Source organism: Hydra viridissima, unplaced genomic scaffold, assembly GCF_058129835.1.
Source record: "Hydra viridissima isolate aposymbiotic clone 2 unplaced genomic scaffold, HvirCarnegie_v1 scaffold_4, whole genome shotgun sequence".
Lineage (NCBI taxonomy): Eukaryota > Metazoa > Cnidaria > Hydrozoa > Anthoathecata > Hydridae > Hydra > Hydra viridissima.
The window spans coordinates 19,440,534-19,463,790 of record NW_028324303.1 but is presented as its reverse complement, the minus strand read 5'-3'; the positions used below and the strand labels follow the sequence as shown (position 1 = coordinate 19,463,790).

Below are 23,257 nucleotides of genomic sequence, written 5' to 3'. Positions count from 1 at the left end.
GGACAAAGGAAGACTGGGTAAAGGTTATTTGGAGTGATGAAAACAAAATTTCCATTTTTGGAAGTGATAGAATCAATTATGTGAAAAGAAGGCCCGGTGAAGATTTTTTACCTGAGTGCACATTGGTTCCAATGAAGCATCCCATAAGTGTAATGGTGTGGGGATGCATGACCAGAGATGCTGTGGGTCGTATCCACATTGTGGATGGGATTTTAAACGCCAAAAAATACTAAGAAAACATATAAGAAGCCACAATAGAAAACTATGTGTTGCAGCAGTACAGTGCTACATGCCTCACCGCAAAAACTGTCAAAAATTGGTTTAAAGCCAAAAAGAAAAACGTTTTGAAGTGTTCTGGAAACAGTCCGGACCTGAATCCGATAGAAAACCTGTGGTCTCGACTGAAAAAAACTTGTAAGGAAAGAAAAACCTGGGAACAAGCGACAATTAATAGAGGCCATAATCAAGTCCTGGTTTCACGTGATCAGCACTGAAGATTTGGGCAATTTAGTGGACTCAATGCTTCGTAGGATTGCTGCAGTAATAAAAAATAATGGATATCCAACAAAAGATTAAGTTTTTTTTTTTATAAGCCATTTTTTTAATAACTATTTTGTAAGCTGTAAAACGTAAATTTACCATAATTTGTCACTTTGCCATTAAATTGTAATATTTTTATATTAAAATTATGAATTAATCAAAATTTTTTTTTTTTTAAATCTAAACACATCAAAAAATAATAATCAATATAGAAAACCGCATAAATATGGTTAATTTCTTTTAAAAAACACACCAAAGTGAAGTTTTCATATATTTTGAAGGGGTGTCCATTCCTATGGCCACTAGTGTATGTTCGTGAAGACTTATTGTGTTTGTAAGCTTAAAATTGATTTTAAAAAATTCGTAAGAGTACTCGGTGTGTAAGCCTTTTATTATCTAAAACGATATAAAAATGTCATTTTACACTATAAGGTGACATATTTTAGGGTTTATACTGGGGGGGGGGGAGGGGGAAGGAATGACCTTTATATTATTTCGCGCATAACTTTTTAAGCCTACACATTTGAGCAAATTTTTTTTATGAATTTTCTTACATATGTTTAATGTACAAAAAAAAAACATGATTTAATTATTCAGTCCGGTATAATTATTATGTCCGGTATAATTATTATGTCCGGTATGCGTCTAGGCAAAATAAGCACGAAAATGTAACATATTCGGATTTTCGGAATAGTTCGTCCACTTAACAAAAATATTCACATACGTAGTACAAAGCTGTGCCAAATGGTATTACAAAGGTAGATTAAATTATTTTTGTTTGTTATTGCTCTTATCTAACATTCGAACTTCACATACCTGATTTCTGATCAGCGATTGGATGAAAATTATTCAGAAAAATTCGTAATACCAAAAATCACAAACTATAAACAGACTGAAAAAATACAGCAGTTGTTAACAATTACTTCAGCATAGATAAAACCTTAGTTAATGAGTTTAATTTCATCGATAAGTTAACAAATTAGGATAATTTCAGTTAATATGGTTAATTATGAGCTTCTACATTCTACATTCAAAACGAGTCCGCTAAAATTAACGATGAAAAGCAGGAGTTATCGTAAAGGTAATATTTTATCCCCCAAAGATAAAAAATGATTGTAAAATTTCGTAGCCCTGTAAGGGCTAATCATTTTAAATCACAAAAGGCTTTGATTTATGGTCCGAGATATATAGTAGGTGAATTTTTTTTACTTTCATTTGTGTTTTCAGTCGTTTTTATTGCGTAATGCTTTTGCGGAAAAATATTACAGCAAAGATTTTTTACTTTTTTGTTGAAACAAGCAGCGAAAAACTTTTTATTTATTTTTTTATTTTATTTGTGAGAAAATATTTTATATATAGTAACTTACATATTTTTTAATATAGCTTAAATATTATAAAATAACTTGTTTTAAGTTTTTTTGAAACATAAAAAAAACGTTTTTGGGTCTATTTTCAAGTCAAAACTTTAAAAAAACCATTTTTTCTTTAAATTTACATGAAGTGGTTTTTTTTTTTTTAGGATTTTGCGTAACCAAAAATATGAGATTCGCTAATTTGCCATTATCAATAAACAGAAAATCTAGACACGTTGCACCAGAAGTATAAAATATTTATTTAGTCGTTATATTTGTTCAATAACTCAATTTATAATCTCATCATTTATAATCTCATAATTTATAATCTCATAATTTATAATCTCATAATTTTGAGATCTAAAAACAATTATCTGAAAATTTTTTTTTTAGATAAAGAATCGTTATTATTTTTATTTGAAGTGCTCTTCGTGCTGCAAAATCTGTTAACTTTTATCGATTAACTTGTTTTCTATCAATTTGAACAGGATTTAGCACTATTATATATTTTCAGTAGAACCTTCTTCATTAAAAAGCTTCGATATTTTTACTTCTTCAAATGACGAAAGTTTAACATTCTCAAGAGAGGAAAAAACGGCGCATTATGATTGGTTGATTTTGGTTTTAATAACTCTAGGAGATCGTTGAAGTTGTTTTGGTTCATAGCACTTTCTAAGTATTGGTTCAGAATTTTGTTTGTCAGAATCTGTTAGATAAATTTTAGTTTTAATTTTTTTTAAGAATAATTTTTTGGTAAGTTAATGTTATATGATATACTTTGCTTCTTTTTAAGGAATAACAGTCTGAAAGCGTTTCTAATACAACTTTATTTTTGTATAGCACCTTGCAGAATTTCAGCCGTTTTAGCAGAACATGTTCTTTGTAAATCTGTTGGGATTTTAGAAAGTATTTTTGAGTGACGAATGCTCTTACTAGCATTAAAAGGATCCTTCGGGCCGAACGTTCCCAGAGAACAACCAGTTACAGTCCAATCGTTTGAAGCAAACAAAATCAGCATGTCTCAATGTAGTCTATAGATATTTTGCTTTGAGCATGATTGCAAAATGTTAAATAGTTATGTGGATTCGGTAACCAGTTTTTCTGAACCGTTCAAAATTGTGAGACTATTTTTTTGATAATTGATTTCTATTTTAACGCATTTGAAGAAGATTTGGATTGTCTTCCTGAGTAACATTTTTTAAGAAAGTATTTGCTTATATCTCAAATACGATTGAAACCTGAGCTGTCTCCTATAAAATAAAAGTGCTTCTTCTCATCACTCTTCATTGCAAGTATTGATCCATCTATCAATTCGTTAAGAGCTTCAAACTAGCCGAGAAAACCACACATGGAACTCCACTAAGTCAAATGCGTAAACTTGTTTTTTCATTTTAAAGGAAGTTTTTATTTTTTTGGTTTGAGTTTCTTAGTACTAGGAGACTTTGAGGGGGGAGGGGGTATGTGCACACGAAATAAAGTATTGAAGAGTAGGTATATATTTTACTTACCAAACACAATCTTCGTGAAGCTTGCTAAACAATGCGGCACTGATATTATGGTGACGTCCGCTAACAAGTTCTAAGTATGGAATTTATATATATATATATATATATATATATATATATATATATATATATATATATATATATATATATAGCCCATTTTCACTTTGTTCATCTGTCTCATTTATACTTTTTTGAATACTTCTGTGAGTTGTAAAACAGCCTAGCATTAGCATGGTATCATGATGAGGATAAAAACTTTTTTTGCACCTTTTGGGAAACGAATACCAGAGTTTTCATCACTGAATGTTGTCTTTTTGTTTCTTCTTGAGCAGCATATAAGAACAGTTTTCCTCCCAATTTACTACTCCCTCCAAACTTCTATCAGCTTTAATAAATAAATTCTCTAGGTCATTTTGATTTCCTATTTTACTGAATGCTATTTTTATAGCACCTTCAAATTCATTTGCGTGACGTACTCGAGTTTTCCCATCACCACTAAAATTTTGAAAAACATTTATCGCAATTTTTAAAAGATTCACTCGTTTTATCTTTAATCTTTTCATTCCACTGAATTGCTTCTAAAACTACGTTATAAGAAGTAACTTACATAGTAACTTACATTAAAAAGGTATTAATTTTCAAACTATAGATTTTTATATATCACTACATTTTATAAAATTGTTTACCCCAGTTCTTTGAACTACAGTGAAGCATCGAAATGGACTTTCAAAAATTTTGGAAAAAAAAGCTACAAAAAATCGTTAAAAAAGAAGGAAAGTTCAAAAAGGATTCTTATGTAAGAAAAATCATGGAAGTATTTTGAAACAGTAACTTAATTTTTTTTTTTTTTTTTTATTTCAGTTGTTAACTGAATGTTATCTCAAAAAAAATGAAGAACTTACTTTAACTATACAAAATTTATGATTTTCGCCGCATTTATTTGCAAAAAATTTAAATTTGTAACTAATTAAGTTTGAAAGACGAAATGCCTTTAAATTGCAAAATCAAAAGTACCAGCATTACCATAGGTAAAAGGACTATTCATCAATTTAAATTCTCATTAACAATTTCATATACAAGAGGTTACAGTAAAAGGGAATGAATATGAAAAACATGGAAACAGTAATATTTATTGCACAAATACTTTACTCCAGTGAGTTTAAAAAATAAAATATTTAAAAATATATGAAATATTGTAAAATGAAGATAACAAATTTGTAAATAAAGATAACAAATTTGTTAATAAAGATGTTTATTTTATTTAAAAATGTTATTCATCTTCTGAACTAAAAAAATGCCTCTTTACTTAATGGCATTGGAAAACTTTATTTAATGGCATTGGAAAACTTGATGTTTGTCCAAAAGCTCATTATTAAAACTTATATAAATTTATATAAATTGTTTTATTTACTAAAGCTGGTGTATATTAAAAAATACATATAATATAAATTGCTGGGTATATTTGGGCATTATAAAAAATAATTTGAAATCAGATGCTGCTAAATTAAAGCAAGGAAATAATTGGATATTTCAACAGGATCGAGATCTAAAACACACTGCTAATGTTGTAAAATCATGGTTGCTCTACAATGTTCCAAAACAACTGCATTCTTCTCTCCAATCACCAGACTTTAACCAAATAGAGAATGTGTGGGATCATTTAGACAGACAAGCAGGAAACATAGAATAACAAATGTTAATATGCTAAAAAATCTTACTAGAAGAATGGAATAAAATTCCGTCTTCTTATACCGAAAAATTAGTGCCATCGATGAACAGAAGATTAAAAGCTTGTGTAAATGCCAATGGATGCTCAACAAAATACTAAAGATTTTTTAATTTTTCATATTCTTGTTTTTTTTTTTACAAGTTTTGTTTAGTGTAGGAAAACTTTTGTGAGATATTATAAATTCAAAAATTAAACTTTTTCAGTTTTACAAATAAATATTTTTATTTAGTTAATTATTTTTTATTTCTTGTACGATATATTCTTTTTACTTTGATATAAAATTATTTTTTTGGCATTCAAAATGGTTTTTATTAAGTGTTTTCTCTAAATTGTAAGGTGTACAAAAACTTTTGTGACTGACTGTATATATATATATAAATATATATATATATATATATATATATATATATATATATATATATATATATATATATATATATATATATATATATATATATATATATAAAAATTAATTTTGAGTCTTATAAGTATATATTGAATCTATATCTATTCTTTATATCAATATCTTAATATTATTAAAGTATTGCTATAAGTATAGCTATAAGATTATAACAATGTTAAAATCATATAGCTTTTAATATTTATAAGCAATAATTATAACTATATTTTATAATATTAAGTATAGATATAGATTCAATATAAATTTATATATATAATTTATATTTTAAGACTAAAAACTAATTTGATTTTTTTTTACATCTTATTTATTTAATACTTACTGTTTTACTTTGTATGTAATTTTATCAGAGTTATAAATATTAAGTAAACTTTTGTTAAAAAATAATAAAATGTAATAACAATTTTAAGCATATATTTAAACACTAATAAGTTATAATCAGTGAATTTTTTATAAAACAATCACCATATAGACATCGATCAATCTAAGACTTACCAAAAGCAGGCATTTCAATTGAAATGCCTGCTTTATAACGACATGGTGTTATAACGACAGCTTACCGCTATCCGAAAGCCAACTCTGGATTTGTGTTGGCAAAACTATAATGTATCGCCATGTGTTTACCGAAGCTGGCATGCCGATTTAAAAACGTAACGTTTTGCCGTTTTTCAACCAACGGTTGTAAGCCAACACAAAATCGAGATAACGGTCCGTCATCGGTTAGCCACCAGCGGCAATCCGCATTAGGCATCACAGTGGGCCAGCAGCGGCATACCGGCGGCGGCTTTACGCATTACGGTCCGCTGAAAGCATGTTTGCTGGGTTAACATTTAAATTAACAATTTCTTTAATTGTCAAGCTTTTTTAAAAAACCATTTCATTTCTTTACATTTTTTAAAAGTTTATTTCATAGTCTAGTTTTTCTTTTAAAGCTCTGTTTAATTTTTTTTTTTTTTTCATATTTCAGTAAAGCCTTACAAAATGTACATCGGTCACCCCAAAAAGCTCTGATCGCCGCCATCTTGGGAGGCCAGTTTTGGCTTCAATTTCATTTTAAAAAAACAGTAGAATATTCAAGTTATATTTTGCGATCATTGGTACATACTAATGAGATGTTATTTCAATCAGTTTTGAAATCTGTTCGTGAAAGAAATATGCATCTTAATATTTAATAAAAGTAAAAATATTGATAACTTTTTGAAAAAAAATCACAGAAAGCCCTTCTACATAAATTTTGTATTTATTTTCAACAAACGTTAATCCTGAAAATAATCATTTTTCTATAAAGAAAATGCACAAACTATCGTTTTCATTTGCAGAAAATGGATTAAGGAAGATCAACAAAAGCTTTTCCTAAACTCTATGACTTTTCATCAACTATTGCTAAACAGCCGATACGAAACTCGCCTGATTGTGACTGCATCATTTGCAAAATTACAAAAGCAATAGGGAATACTAAAATTGAAACACAAAATTCTCTCACAGACATAAGTTCGGATTTTAATACTGCTTGGAATGATATCTCATGGGTATGTACTATCACCTCTTAAAAGCATTTTTTCATCATCGATTCACCACAAATCTTTGGACATTGATTTGAGTAGACAAACGGATCAAGATGGATTTTGTTATTATCTATCACACATTCATAATCAAGATAATCATTAAGAATACTTATGATTTCGATAACTAACTAATTTCTGGACTTGTTTTTTTCTTTTCACTCGAATTTTTCTGTGCAGTACGTGCTTTCCCATCATTTTCTATTATTATTTCCTTAAACTTTCCTAACCTCAATAACAGGAAGGAGCTTTAGCGAGTACTAGATCATTAAGTACCCATTCAACTTTTTCTATAAATAAAATACTTATTTAGATGCTAGAAAATCTCCAAAATTGAGAGCTGCTTTTAGATACTGGGGTTGTTTGGCAATATCTTCATATTTTTATCATATTTGTTCAATTTGTCGCAAATTGAACGAATATGATAAAAATTACCTCCACATATTAAATGGGCTTCTTAGGTATCGTCGCTCTCATGTAAGATAGCGGTCGACATTTACAACTGATTCCATATTCAAGTAATGGTGTTTCCAAATGGCAATAAAGATTAACCGATTCCATTGATTCTCAGTGACGTAAAAATCAGCAGCAATATTGAGTCTTACAGGCCTTACATGTTTTGTTTTTTTTTTATCATTATTAGATTCAATTTAAAAAAATCAAATCCAGTTCATTGAATCAAATAATAGCTATCAACACAAAAGTCAGGTAAGTCAGGGCTGCATAAAAATAATGTTAGTCCTTGGAAACTCTTGTAAATATTACATTCACTTATTAAATATTTTATTGATTCAAAAAAAGGAAAGCAAGTGGAGTTATTTCACATAAAAGAAATTACCAGCAAGATTTTCGAAATAAAATTTTATGATTTAACATGAACGAACAAAATGTTTTATTCAGAATAAAACAAAAAACTGCTGTTTATCCACTCGATTGCTTATATATTAAGTTTACTAACAACTTAAGTATTATGTTCATATTCACATGCAATTTTTCAAAATATTAGCCAACTGTGTAGGTTTGGAAAAGTAAGGCCTTGGTTTTTCCTTTTAAACTTTGGTACATGACTGTTTTGGATATTTAAAAGCTAACTCTTTCCACTTGGAAATTGGTTTTAGTAAAAACATATCAAAACTTCATTTGCATAATCCAAAAAATATGAAAATGAGCTTCTCGATTAACTTTATTAGATATCAGCCTTTTTCCTCTCTTTTGCTCGATTTACCCATAAAATTTGAAAGAACGTATAAATTTTGTTTAGACATTCTTTAAAATGTGTGCTAGCGTGATTTTAATTTTTAGTTTTATTTGCATTTACCATTAGCGAATTCCCTGATTAGTAAAATTATTTTCAGAAAAACAGTTTAATTATTTAATTATATTTGCTTATGATCTTCATTCATTTGAGATTCAATAAAATAAGTGTCAAAAATGAGCACATCATTTCAGACTTTTTATTGCTGCTAACTTGGTGTTCACCAAATTTACTAACTATAGAGCTTAATAGATTTATTTCAATTTTTATGCAGCATGTTTTTAAAAAGTAGATTCTAATTTTCTGTAGTACAACGCCACAAAAGTAAAAGTTGTTAAAAATTGTCAGTATTTTTACAATTTTGTAATTTTTTGAAGTATCAAACGTATTTTGTTAACAATATGTTTATGCGTTTTTATTATATCACTTTAGAATATTTTATGAAGTTAAAATTAAATAATCCTTTGGGATCAATTTTTAATCTTCTATTTTGCTTTATGTTAACCTTTCAACGACACAATTTAATTAAGTTGACAATAGCAAAATACAATAAAAAAAGATTCATCTATACAATCATAAGAAAGCTTTGTAATGGTTGCTCTTAGAAACTAATAAACATTATTTATAAGAAGTTTGAATTAAATTAACTTACTTACTTCGTTGTTTAAGACTTTCGTGTTTTCGCTGATTTGATGTTTATTTGTATAATGCTTATTACAAAATATTGTTAAAAATATTTCAAGGATTTTGCATTTTATAACATGTTGCTTCACGATGTTCACTTTAAATGAAATGTCATGGTAAGTATGAATGACTTAATAGTTATATTGAACTGTATCACAAAACTTAATTGATGTAATATTTTCTATTTTTTAGTAAAAGAAATGATTGCCGTATTTGTTTTTATAAGTAAGGGGGCCTCGTCAATTAACTGACTCTAGGTCAATTAACAGTTTTTTTTTAACAAATGCAACTTTTCTTTCATTAACAAATCAGCATCCAGTTGAAGTCTTTTTGGTTTTCTAAGGTTTTTTAATACTCAATGGACATCGCACCAACGTGAGAGTGACGCAGGAAAACGTTGAAGAAGAGATAAGACTCGTGGTTTTATTCAACCCAGTGGGCATTGACGTCATTCTTACATTGGGTGCGATGTTGGTTACGGGTTGGTATCAAAAATTAACATCGCTATTACACCACGTATTAACGTCGATCCAACTTTCCATTTCCTACATTAATGGCATATCGCGTTCGACGTCGCCCAGATCTTAATCAAATGTTGTTGCACCTACTGCATATAACTGATCTCCAATAAATAATCTTATATACTCTTAAAAAATTGAACGAACGCTTAACTGGTGCTGCACAGTGGTCCAAATGGTGGACAAAATGAAAAAATCTATATTTCTGGACTAAAATTTTTTTATGATTTTTTGAAACTACAATAAAATTCGACTTAAATGGAAAAGACTACAGGTGATTATCATGCCTGATTAAGAAATGACAACCTTTCAAAGTTTTAAAAAACATGTAAAAAAAACGTTCACACCGCAGAGTTAGATTTTTCACATACATTTTCTAATTTTAATTATATGCAGCAGATTTATAAACAAAAATTTAAAAAAATATTTCATTTCTCACGAAATTGAATGAACAAAATAAAAGTATTAACTCCTTTTTTTTTTTTTAACGTTATTAATAAAAAAATTTCATTTCTTTTAAAAAAATTTAATGCAAAAGTCAGTTTCTGCAAAAAAAAATCTCTTAAATTTTGTATACTTCCTCAAATATCTCAAAAACCGGAAATTTGGTAATACTAAACCATATATTATTTAGAAACTTCATACTGTTGCCATTGTTTTGGTATGCCACATATATTTACCAAACACCCGGTTTTTAAGTTATTTGTGGTTATAAAAACTATGTTTAATTGTTTCTTTAAGCATAATGCACAAGTTATTTTATCTAAACTTTTAAAAAGACTAAAAAAATAGCAAACGCTCAAGTTTAATTTTTTTATTTTACATAAACAAAGTATTAACAATGTCATTTTCATGTACTTTGAAACATGTTTTTTTACTATGCCCTATCTCACTACACAATTTGCATTGTAATCGACCTTTGTTCCTTTGCTCGGTAACTAAAGGGTCAGAGCCCACCCAGAGTCTTTTAAAACAATCTTCCAAGTTCTGCAACTGATTTGTTTTTCTTGATAGTTTTTCTCTAAATATTCTAAGTTGTTTGTTGTTGGCCTCCATGCCTTCCTCGCTCCATGATTTAAGTCCTGTATCATTATTTAACTCAATAAGCTCCCAAGTATGTCCTAATAACTTATGAATAGTCGGTGTCAAACTAACCCAGGGCATTTCTTGTCGAAGAAGAATGTTTGTCTCCTTACATATATCTCTATATTTTTTTATGTTAATTTTCTGACTAGATGACATAGCACGAATAATATTAGACAACAAGAAACCGTACTGCTCTGCTAACATTCTGGCATGTTTATTTGAAATGTAGTCAGTAATCAGTTTTCTATTTTTCTCATTATAAAGAAGATTTCTAGCAACGTTGCCAGTTGTAGTACTACCCCCTTGATCTGATGAATCTGCAAAATCCCACTTGATACCTGTTTTTTTTCCAATTAACTCCTGTATATTTTTTTTCTCTATTTCAAGGAAGTGCGTAGTACTGGCTGTCTTAGACTCTGTCCATGCGTGAAATCCTGCAGATAAATGAACCACAACTTTCATAAAGTGGTCAAATCCACGGAGTAATGCATGGAGTACTTGTACAGACCTTACGTTAGATCCAGCTATTGGACTTGCTGTTTGTCCATGGCGAACATCATAATCCTTTGACTTTTTAGTTAAAGAGCCGTCTTCTTGAACTAAATCCAAAAATATCTGCTCCATGGTTTCGATGTCTCTATTTATAACGAATCCCTGTTCAATTGTACATATATCTTCACATTGTTCCTTAGATAAATCACAAAGATCACAGTAAGCACCTCCAAGGCCCTGAAATATATTTGATGCTTTTCTGTCAAAACTGTCTGCAACAATGTTTACTTTAATATTCAAATATTGTCCGTTGAAGATAATAATGAAACCTTCCTCCTTCATTGTTTTTATATCCGCATTAAAAACGGTTAAAGATTGTGCATTCTCACGTGATTCTTTTCCCATTTGAAGCATAAGAGGCCTCTGTGAAAAATCTGAGTTTGGAGATATTTGTTCCCATATTAAGTTGTTTCCATCTGCATTAGAGTTTAAAAGTAAAAGTAAAAAACTTCTTGTTCTGTATAGAGAACCATATTGAACGGAGAAATTACCAGAAACAAAGTAATATACTTTTACTAAATTGTTTTTATCGTGTTCAGTGTTTAATGTTTGTTCTTATTCTGAATTGAATAATTTTATTTTAAAAAGCTTTAACCCATTTGGCGACGAAAATGTGGTTAAACAGTTTTTATTGTTAATTGTTATATATGGCTTTTAATGTTAATTTTTGAGGGTTTTAATTCAATATAAACTATTGCTAGAATTCGTAAATAGGAAGTTTTAATTCAGTGATGAATGTCATTACCTAATTCCTGTGTTTAATGCAAGCTATAGCTTGCATGAATAGTTGTAGTTATAACTACGCAACATAAATAAAATACTATACAATATTTTTATTTTGTAAATACAAATCATTATTTATGGTTTACAAAATTACATAATTAAAAAGTTTGATTCGGCGTAAAAATTTAGGCTGCATACACAGTAATCGCAGGGGTTGGAAAATGGTTTTCGCCGCTCCTTTATGAAAAATACAAGCAAGTAAAGGAAGGAGGTAGTGCTGTTAGGAAATTTAAAAACTAGAAAGAAGAATTTTTTTTTTTTTTTTTAACACCCATAAAAAAGTGACGCCCTGGGCGGATCAGCACCCCATTTTTTGCACGATTGCTACCCTGATGTTAACACATAGGCCGCAACTTTATAATATAAATCTGAGGCAATTTTGACCTGCCTTCAAATAGTTATATAAATTTGTCCGCAAAACAGCCCAAACGGACCACTGTGTGCTGGATTTGACTCACAAGGATTATTTTTAGCTATTTCACAAGTTCTGAAAAAAATCTAAAAAAAAACTCTTACATCTTCTAGTTTCAATTTCTTTTTCAAGTTTTTGGTAGCCTCTTCTGATTCATTTGATAACAAAACATCCAAAACAAAAGGGCCTCTTTTTTTCCTTCTCTAAATCAATAAAATCTTGAAATGAGTTTAAAAATTGTTAAAAGTTTGAACTTCTTTTATCTTGGTACGTAAAAAGGCTTCCTGCTTAAGTTCAAAAACCTTTTTAATTAAAACAGTCAGTATTTTCACAGGAAGTTGTCTTCCTTCTGTAACTACATCATTTGTAAAAACGACAGAGGAGATTTTACAAATGACTTAATATTATTTGAATACTAATTACTTACTGAAGAAAACACACTAAAAATCTCAAAAGCGTTCTTCATACTTTTTTATTTCCACCCACCTGATTTTTTTTTTTTTTTAGAAAAATTTTGATGCTAATTGAAGACAGTTACAGCTGCAATGTGGTAAGCAATTTTTTAAAACTTGTCATTCATTTCAATCAGACTTGTCAAGTATAACAGTTTCATTTGTATAAAACTTGGCACAGATGTTAACAAAATTGATATTAGTTTACCTATACGAGAACCTAACGCTTTATTTTAGATCAATTAATGTAATCAACCTAGAAAAGTAAGGAGACATTGAGTAAGAAGTATGGGACCAGCGTCACTTAATGATTTTAATTAAAGGCGGAGTTTACAGCAGAAAATTTAGAATTCCTTTGGAAGGAATTCATTTCGTCAATTTAATATTTAGAGCTCACCAAAAAAAACTTTGCTTCTCATAACATTTTCGAGAAAGGTAAGTTCTATATTCAATTATTCTTTTCGTTGATTATTTTTTACGTGACGTTTAAAGACTATTATTTGATTGTTTTTAACTACGTTTTTTTTAAAACGATGAACTTAATGAAAATAACTTACAAAATTTAAAATGAAATAATTATCATAATTTAAATAGTTTACATAATTTAAGTAAAATAACTAAAATAGTGAAAACAGTTAAATTAAAGTAAAAAATTAAATGCGTGAACCGTAAAATACAATACACACGTAAATCCATACAGGCAGCCGGTCATTAAACATGTTGTGAAAGGTGTACAAATCATTTTTACACTTACTTGCACCCTAGGTATAAGTGTAACAAATAAATGCATTCGATTTTTATTCACATGCATTTTCTTTTTATAGTACACTAGATCCTCGCTAAATCAATTGGTCTTTTCATAAAAACTGAATGAGCTCTTGTCCTACTATATCAGCTAAGTAACTGTCTAGCCTTACCTTTGCAATTCATATATTTGTCATTTGGGGTACCATCTAATCTTGAGTCGTTGGCATTAAGGGTTCTTTTCGTAATATTCTTTCTATGAAACTTGAGATTTGAAAACATTTGTCATTGTTTAAACATTTGGAAACATTTGTCATTCTTTTAGTTATGACAGTCTATTAAAACAATTACATCTTTTTACATTTTCTATTGCTACAATTCGCATTAGGCAATGTAATATTCATATTTATAGTTTTTCTAAAATAACGTCATTGTATAAATATTACAATTAGAAGTATTGTTAACAAATAACAAAATTAAAATAAAAAAATTACAAATTTAAATAATTAAAAAAATTTAAAAAACAAAATTAAAATAACAAAAGTACGACAACAACAAAAAAAGATATTACAATTAGCAATGTTATTTACAAATTACAAAATTACAATAGAAAAACTACAAATAAATATTACACTTCGCAACGCTATTGATAAATAACCAAAAATTTTAAATAAAAAACTTTTTTGATTTTTTGAAATATACATTTCTGTACTCCGGAATTATTTTTCGAAACTTCTTTTTTTGATGCTCTTTACATAACATTTTGTAATTTTGCCTGTGGTACATTGCGCTATGTCCTTTTTGTAATAATGACAGAGATATTAACTTTGAAGACGAGCTTTTAAGAAAAAAAAACCGCAAAAAAAACTTTTAGTTGCTCTTTTAAAAAGTAATAATATAGCTGTTGTAACGAAAATATATATAGAGAGAAACCTGCTATTACTGGTATAGGCGACTTTATAAAAAACTTTTTTTTAGCATTTTAAAAATTGTTATAGAGAGCGTTAATAGAACAACATGCTTTCTTTACTAAATTATACAGAATAATGCAGGTCAAACCAGATGAAATGAGTACTGATGCTTAAATCTATAATAGAAAAAAAAAGTATTTATACCTTCTATAAATACGCAAAAAAGGTATTAATAGTTAAAAAGTTTATTTTCAACCGAATGGTTTATAAAACACAATAGTTAAACTAAAAATAACAAATTTTTTATTAACCACGATTTATCAGTTATCTAAAGTTTATAATTATATAAACATCTACAAATATTGTATATTTCTTTATGTCATAACCTGTAACAAAGTATGAAGAACTGAAAGCACAGTTTGTGAACGGATCAGAAAAATCAAGCTGGAGAGAAACGATATAAGCTATTTGTATCATTTAATGGAGATATTAAAGTTAATTAAAGAAAAATCACATTTTCTGTTGATTTACTTTCAAAAAATTCATAACAACCAACGCAAAATGGAATTTAAGAGACATTCTTGTTATACATTAGCATTCATACTAATGTTTATGACAAGAATGAGTCATTTTATAGGAATGGGCAGACTAATAGTATGCTAATCAAATGTACAATCAAAATGACTTCAAGAACTTATAAGAAATATTGAAACCTTACAAAAAAAAAGCTATGCAGTCATTGTAGAATCACTGGAAGCAGGAGCCATCCATACTTGACATATCAAGAAATAAGCAAAACATGTAATTAAAATGATGCAGTAACTATGTTGGCTGTAGATTAAAAGAAAGACTGCAACTTCAATTTCTTCTGAGCATTAAGCAGAGATGTAAAAGAATTAAAGCATTTCACAGTTTGCTTTTTTGTTTATATTGTAATACACACATAACACATTACAAATATACAGTTACGTGAAATCCAAATTTTTATTTGGAGTAATCTTTCCAAAAAAATTAAATAAAATAACAATTTTAGTCTGTCTCACTTTCCCTAAAATCTAGGGCAGACTTATTTGCAAGAGATATTAGCATCATTAGAACAAAATTAGAATAAGTATACAAACTTATCTCTGTAAAATAAACTATTCAATAAAAAGTAAATGTCATTTAGAGTGCAGCCCTCATGTGCCCAAGCATTAAAAATTATCCTCATGTACCCAAACATTATGAGTTAACCTTTGATTGTTTTTTTCTTGTGTTCCTCATGATTGGTTAGATGACTATAAAAGTGGTTGTCCTTTCCTTCTCCTTACTTGTATACCCAATCCTCCCTCCAAAACTGCTTTTTATAGTGCTTTTATAATTTTTTAGTGTTGGAAAACTTAGTTTATGACATATCAAAGTTTAAAAGCCAAATAATCCCAAAAAGTAGATGGCATGGTACAATTTGAAAATTATATTACAAAATACTTCTAATGTAGAAAAAGCTTGAAGATAGTTGCAGGAGATTTCAAAATATATTTGTAATTTTTTCATAAACAGTCATAATATAAAAATAAAAAAAGCAAAAAAGAAGTTTTAGATTAAAATGAGTTTTACCTCTAATCTTTTTTTATTGACCTTGTCGTCCAATATAAGTAGCTCCGAGTGTTCCACCCCAATTAGGATCACTCTTGCACAGTTTTGGTTCAGCTCTCCATGTTTCTGCAAATAACTTCCAATTCATTATTGATTCATTCATACAAAAAATGCTGTAACTATCAAGTGTCTTATTTTTATCATAATTGCTAGGACCTCTATGCATCCACAATATCTTCATTTGAATTGAGTAACTTCCATGAACAGCAATATATTCAGTACAGATATTCTGTTTTGTTTTAAAGGTTTCAATATTTTGAGCAGGAGGGTCATGATGCAAACGAGTATCATGGTGATAAAAGTTAGGTAGACGAAGCTCATTATTCCAAATACCTATCATTTGACCAGCCCATCTATTGCAAAGAATATTATCAGGATTTTGGCCAAGAAAAGCTTCAATTAAATCTCTAGAAAGTAAGATAATACTTTCATCAGGACGCACTAAATTTGGAATGCAATGGACCCAGCCCCAATGGTAGTGTTTCTTTGGAGGCATAGGAACCTCTTGAAGAAATCGTTCCATACAAAAAAAATAATCATCATCTAACCGAAGAAAATAATCAAAGTTAAAGTTTTGCATAGACCAAACCATGTGATAAAGAAAACGTTTACCAAAGTCAAAACCTCCAGTCAAGTTTTGAAAATACAGATCCCCAAAAGTATTAGCTTCAATCAAGAGCTTATCACCAAGATCTGAGCTTTGATTTCTCCAATCTGTGATAAACACACACTTGATAGACACCTATAAAAAAGGTTTAATTTTAAAAAATTATTTAAAGGGAATGGAACAAAATAAACTGATTTCAAGCAAAAAACAAGCCACTTTTACTATTTGAAAAAGCATAATTTATTGTAAAAGAATACTTCCTTGAGTGTGAAATATGCATTTTTTGTTTGCTTTTCCTGTTAATAGCAAATATTGTCATTAATGTTTTTAGAGCTCTGTTTCTGAATTTAAATTAAGAGCTCTGTTTCTGAATTTCTTTTTTTTTTGTTATTCATTGGAAAGACCAAATGCTGATTTTTAATAAGAACAACAGTTTGTGAAAATTTAATACATGTATATATATATATATATATATATATATATATATATATATATATATATATATATATATATATATATATATATATATATATGTATATATATATATGTATATATATATATATATATATATATATATATATATATATATATATATATATATATATATATATATATACATATATATATATATTTACCAAACAAAATTTCATACCTTTGTAGAAGATTTACATTGAGTCCACCACGTATCACGAATGGCATGTCTCCTGTCACTTCGTGAAGGAGCTGAAGATACGATTAATAAAATGTTTAAGTTTTCACGCTTTAATGCTCTTGGTATGTTAAATTTCATATATATAACATTTGAATTCAGAATGTCGAACTTGTCTTTTCGCTTATACCAGGGAAGGTAATCAGCAATATCATCTTCAGTTTTTTTTAAATTTTCGTTGATGGATGCAAACTTATTGGTTAAATAGCGTCTAGGAATATTGGACTCGTAAAGACAATAAAAAACTATGAAAATTAAAAAAATCTTTAAAACATAATGTACTTGATGTTTCAGAATTGTATTAGTTTTACACCATTTACAGAACATTTCGGTAACACTTTGTAAAGGCAGCCTCTCCTGAAATTAATTTTTTCAGTATGTCGATAGTTATTAAAAAAACATGATAAAAGGGATTGATTTTAACGATATTCGTGATTTGGCAAGAACAAGTCGATGGCTCCGCGCAAAATCGGACTATCTGCAATCTCCGCCAAAAACAAAATTGGCATATCTGCAATCTCCGCGTAAAACAAAATTGGACTATCTGCATTTTCCGCCAGCTTTATTTTTGAACTATCTGCATTCTCCGGGCGTTCAAAGTTTTTATTGCATGAAATTATGCGCCTTGTCAAAATGTGATTTCACTACAAATGGCAGATCTCATGAAATAAGTTGTTAATAAGAAGACAGTAATTGCTTTATTTTCCATCTATTCCTGAGATATAAATCTGTTTAAGTTTTAACACAAAGTTTCACTTGCCACATTTGATTTTGTTTAGAAGTAATTATTTTAAATAGTTATATGACATATGGTATGTTAATGCAAATGAAAAATTTACAATATTTTTAGAACATCATTTTAGCAGCTAAAATAAGAACAGTCTGCATCTACTTTAATCTCAAGTCTGAACTTAGTAAGCGTATACACATCATGAATTGATCAAAGTGTAGCTGATCGCAAAACCAATTTTATGTATTCAAATTTAATTTGAAATTAAAATGCTGCTGGATTAAGAAAACGTTTTACAGTTTTACAAGGCTTATTCGAAACATTATTTGGTGTTTTTCAAGTTTGTCTATTTTCAACAGAAAAAAAAAGTAGTGTTACTGTGTTATCTATATTATATAGGTATACTATATAGCATATAGCAGTCAGTCATGTTTTGGTTAAATGTGAAAATAACAAGTTGGTTTGTTTAGCTTACAAAATTAATTAATTCAAGTGTATTATTGCTATCGTCAAATAAAATATGTTAGATTTTAAAAATATGTTAGGACTACAAAATTATAGATGTTTTTAGATAAGTTGTGTTTGTATGTTAAACTATAATTTTTAAAGTTAAAAGTTACCTAAATGTGACTATAATTTAAATTCAAGTAATTAATATTGTCTATTACAAATGTGATAATTTATTATATTGGGTATACTGTAAAAGTAATAAAAGCCTGATATTCAGATCAATGTGCAAGTTAAGGATATGTTTATTTAAAACAGCAGTTTTTTGTTATTTTGTAATTATTCTTTTATAGAAAAAATACAGCTATTTTTGATTGTATCATAGTTATTACTATCATAGTAAGAAAATTACAACCCTTTTTTATATATCATTACATCCCAAAGTCTTGGATATGTAAAAATTATCAAATATAATTGGACCAAAATTGTTTGATCATCACTGCAGTTGAGGTGACATCTGATTAAACCAATGTTTAATGGTTTAGAGCTCAAATCCAACTGAACCTTAGGTTCAGTTTGATTTTGATCCTAATTATTGATAAACCAAGTTTAAGAAAAGTTGGAAACCATAATGTTTAATACTCATGCATGAGTTTTTAACTAGTTTGTGTTCAGTTAAGTGGCATCTCCAAAAAAGAATGGTTTTAAGTAGACAACAAAGAAAACTCCACATAGTTTGATTGCTTAATGAACAAAAATAGGTTAATAACAATAATTTTGTTAGTTACGATCTAGGTTACAATATATATATATATATATATATATATATATATATATATATATATATATATATATATATATATATATATATATATATATATATATTTATAAATGCGTGTGTGTATATATATATAAATTAGCAAAAATACTTATCTAATTTTTTCTTTGACAGCTTGTTTTACCATCAGTAGGTTCATCAGGAAGTCTGATGAACCTAGTGATGGTGAAAGATAAGTTTATAAATATATAAGGTTAATATATAACATGTTAACTAATGATTAATTTGTTAACCTTCCTGATTACTTATTGATGGTGAAACAAGTTGTGGAAGAAAAAATTAGATAAGTGTTTTTACTAATTTATTACTGCTCTGCTCTTTAAGACCATTGAGCACTCTATTTATAGAATACACTAACATAGCTTTATATATATATATATATATATATATATATATATATATATATATATATATATATATATATATATATATATATATATATATATATATATATATAAATTTTTGTTTCGCCGATATATTTTTGTTTACACTCGCATTCTATTAGGTATACTCCGGGATGGCTATTTGATGGTAGTTTTGTTTTGTTGCGCGAAGTTAGCAAAGATTTAAGATTTGCACTGGATTTAAAGACTGCCCTGTAACCTGCTTTCCTAAAGATTTTTCGAAGTTTTGGTGATAATATTGGGATCCACGGTAGTGATATAGTTGGCATAGTTGTTTCGTTACTATGCCAACTAAAAATTGCGCATTACGTATTTTGTCGCAATTTTTAACCGGCACCGGTTAAAAATTGCGACAAAATACGTAATGCGCAATTTTTCCGCATTTTGTCTCCAGTAATAAGTTCCGCATTTCATTTTTCACTGTCTGCATTTTGTCTCCAATAATAAGTTCCGCATTTGCACTGTTCCGCATTTTGTCTCCAATAATAAGTTCCGCATTTCATTTTTCACTGTCTACCTCGACAACAGGTAATCAACAGTGGGTAAGAAATTAAAAATATGAATTTGGGCACGAATAAATTTCTTACTTTTTTCAGACCAAACTCTATTTTCATATGAATTTCTCCACAAATATCAAATACCAAGTTAATCATTAAATATTATTTGCAAAAATAGAAACTATTAAGGTTAGTGTCACTAATAATGAAAGAAACTGCTTTGCCAATTACAAATACTTTTATCTAGATTTCTTAATATTTCAGTAGAACACACTGAATTTGAATATAAAAACTCAGAATTTAATTCTAGAATAGTTGTACTATATTCTATAGAACTATTTGAGTCTAATGTCAAAAACAATCTCATCCAGTGGTATTAGCTTTTGACTCCCCATACTACTTTTGTTAGAATCTGTCACCTTCTTTGTAGTCACTTGTTTGATGTTGTCCCAGAAGTCCTACATAGTTAAATAATACATTTTAAGTTTGTAACATTTTACAACATTGATTACATCCTATACTATGATATTGCATTGTTGCAGTATTTTGCACCGTCTAGGAACCATATACACCTTGGGCAATAGGTCACTTTTACTATATTAAAATATTGTCAGGTAACTAAAACTGATGCCTGGCATTTTTTATTTTAGTAAAAATGACACAAATTTTCCAACTTACAAAATGTGTAAATGGCATCTAGGGGTCAACATAGACAGGTGATACTAAACCAATACTTTTTATAAAGTAAGATTATCAAGGATATGATAACCACTGACTTTCTCTCTCCTACAAAACTTACACTAAATGATTAAAAAGAGAACTAAACTTTTCATGAGACAACAAATAAATTTGTTCGATTGGTCAGAGCAAGCTTGATTATCACTTTAATTTCTCCAAAAAAAATTTAAATAAATGGAATCGCATTGTTCAATTTTAGTTTGCTAGAACAACTTTTAGGATGTTTTTTGATGCTTTTTAAAGGTATTTATTGTTATTTATAGAGTAATAGAAGTGGCGAAGGCTTCCTTTTAAGGGTTTATAATAGGTTGCATTCAGGACCAATACATTTTGTCTGGTCAAAATGGATCCTGCTTCTAACAAACCAAACTAACATCTAATGTGAATAAAACTTGGTAATCTAATTTTAAACTAGGTTTAGAATACTTTGGGAAATGTAAGAAATTATTACATGCCTTAGGTAGTAGATGTTTGGAATGGGGAGTCCATTTGCAACTGCTTTAGAATAGATAGCCTCAGATGCCCATGTTTTTTTCAAGATTGGTAACCTTTGGTGTTTTTGAGCCATCTGTGACATTTCACCAAATCTTCTCATTAAAACATCTTTGAATTGTTTAATCCAGTCTGCCAAATTTTTGTGACAAACTCAATGACACTCGAGCTATGTAGGCGTCTTTTTTCTGTCCCCTTGGATAAAAAACATTAAAGCACATTAAATATAATGAACTATGTGTGAGAATAGTATTATGTATAGGGTCAACATAAACAGGCAACAATAACAATAAAGAACAACTTTGGTGTAATGTGATGAAAATTTTTTTAACATGACATAATAATTTCACTACTTTAAAATTACTGTTTAATTGTGGCTGTGTGCCTGTCTTTGTTATGCCTTAGAAAAAATTTTTTTTTTATTGGAAGTTCTATGACATAGAATTATTGCCTTTGTGGTATGTCTATAACATAGGAAAATTACAGTGAAAAAATTACTTACAACTATTTAATGGTTTTAATCGTTTAATAAAACATTGATTAGCTGGCCTTGTAAATTGATAAAGAACGTCTTAAAACTCCTAAAACATATGAACGTAGGACTGTGGTAGTTGCACAGAAAGATTTATAATTGGAGATAAGTATAATGTATATTTAAGATAAGGATATTGGGTTTACTTACATTTCTTTTTTGAAACTTGTTTTTCTTGTGGCATTTAGTTGAAAGTTTGCACAACTATCTATAATATAAACAGAACAAAATGGAAAAAAACAATGGATTAACTAGATAATATCTTTTTGGTTTTCATGAATCCGCTAATATTTTCGTCGGAAAGTTTTTACGATACGAAAAAAAATGTTTATAGTAGAGGCAATTAGGGATTATCGGGTTTACGCCAATTTTGTCGAATCCGATGAAATTCATCGGGTTTACGATTTTTTAAGTTCCGATCGGAATGAGTTTTATAGTAGTGACCCCAGGACTTAAACCAAACAAGTGCCGATCACAAGAGCTTACAATCCTAATCAATTTGTGAAACTTGGAGTTAATGGACGAAGGAGAATTATCCTTTTCAAAATGAGACAGGCAGTTCCCAAGATTATTGATGAGAGTGAAGAGATAAGAAATCCTCAACAGCTTAAGCGTCAACTCATTGTAGCTACTTATTTAAACCTATAAGAATGTCAGACAATTAACTATTTTCATTCAAGTGAGTGGTGTGCCCTTTAGCATCTCATATGGTCTAAAAATGACAACTCTCAGTAGCCACACAACTTATTTCAACGTTGATAAATGGTAGATTTTAGCTAAAATCTACCATTTGTCGACGTTGAAATGAGTTGTTGAAATAAACCCTATAGGGTTTCGACATTGTTTTAACGTTATTTCAACTTCGCATGCCTGCTGGGGCATTATTTGTAGAACTCAGTTTCATTTAAACAAACCTCCTTGCTACTGGTGCAAAATTGATTCTGACAATCTCTTTGCATTTGGAACTTCCAGAGTTTTGGCACAATCAAGGAAACGTTTGAAGCATTTGTTGCTGCTGGATCTTAATATACAAGTCGGCAAAAAAAGTCTGCAGTCCATAATATTTAAGTCTGCAAAAGAATTTTACAATGTCATTTATGCACTTTTGATCAACATGGATAACCC

The 23,257-nt window shown here is 28.7% G+C and overlaps 2 protein-coding genes and 2 long non-coding RNA genes across 4 annotated transcripts; 1 reads left to right on the top strand and 3 right to left on the bottom strand.

Annotated features, from left to right (window-relative positions):
- The first annotated feature begins 9,007 nt into the window (after positions 1–9,007).
- LOC149890373 (uncharacterized) lies at positions 9,008–14,139 on the top strand. The gene is made up of 3 exons (XR_016451466.1): positions 9,008–9,161; positions 12,904–12,946; positions 13,086–14,139. It is a non-coding gene; the product is annotated as an uncharacterized LOC149890373 (long non-coding RNA).
- LOC149890374 (uncharacterized) lies at positions 10,037–13,927 on the bottom strand. Its single transcript, XM_090083903.1, has 2 exons — positions 13,766–13,927; positions 10,037–12,599 (listed from the first exon to the last, which is right to left on the bottom strand). The coding sequence occupies exon 2, from the start codon at positions 11,553–11,555 to the stop codon at positions 10,383–10,385; it is 1,173 nt and encodes a 390-aa protein (XP_089940029.1). The 5' UTR covers positions 11,556–12,599; positions 13,766–13,927; the 3' UTR covers positions 10,037–10,382.
- Positions 14,140–14,390: 251 nt separating the features above from the next.
- On the bottom strand, positions 14,391–17,940 carry LOC149890372 (uncharacterized). Its single transcript, XM_090083904.1, has 3 exons — positions 17,398–17,940; positions 16,100–16,880; positions 14,391–14,679 (listed from the first exon to the last, which is right to left on the bottom strand). Exons 1-2 carry the CDS (start codon positions 17,779–17,781, stop codon positions 16,113–16,115), a joined length of 1,152 nt encoding a protein of 383 aa, XP_089940030.1. The 5' UTR covers positions 17,782–17,940; the 3' UTR covers positions 14,391–14,679; positions 16,100–16,112.
- Positions 17,941–20,669: 2,729 nt separating this feature from the next.
- Positions 20,670–22,521, bottom strand: LOC149890371 (uncharacterized). The gene is made up of 3 exons (XR_016451464.1): positions 22,283–22,521; positions 21,564–21,795; positions 20,670–20,828 (listed from the first exon to the last, which is right to left on the bottom strand). It is a non-coding gene; the product is annotated as an uncharacterized LOC149890371 (long non-coding RNA).
- Between the last annotated feature and the right edge of the window lie 736 nt (positions 22,522–23,257).

What these genes read in the sequence shown, in the direction of transcription:
- LOC149890372 (XM_090083904.1), bottom strand. Translation starts at nt 17,781, where the DNA reads ATGTTCTGTAAATGGTGTAAAACTAATACAATTCTGAAACATCAAGTA. An exon ending in AATGTAAATCTTCTACAAAG is followed by an intron (nt 16,881 to 17,397) that starts GTATGAAATTTT and finishes CCTTTTTTATAG; the next exon opens with GTGTCTATCAAGTGTGTGTT.
- LOC149890374 (XM_090083903.1), bottom strand. Translation starts at nt 11,555, where the DNA reads ATGCTTCAAATGGGAAAAGAATCACGTGAGAATGCACAATCTTTAACC.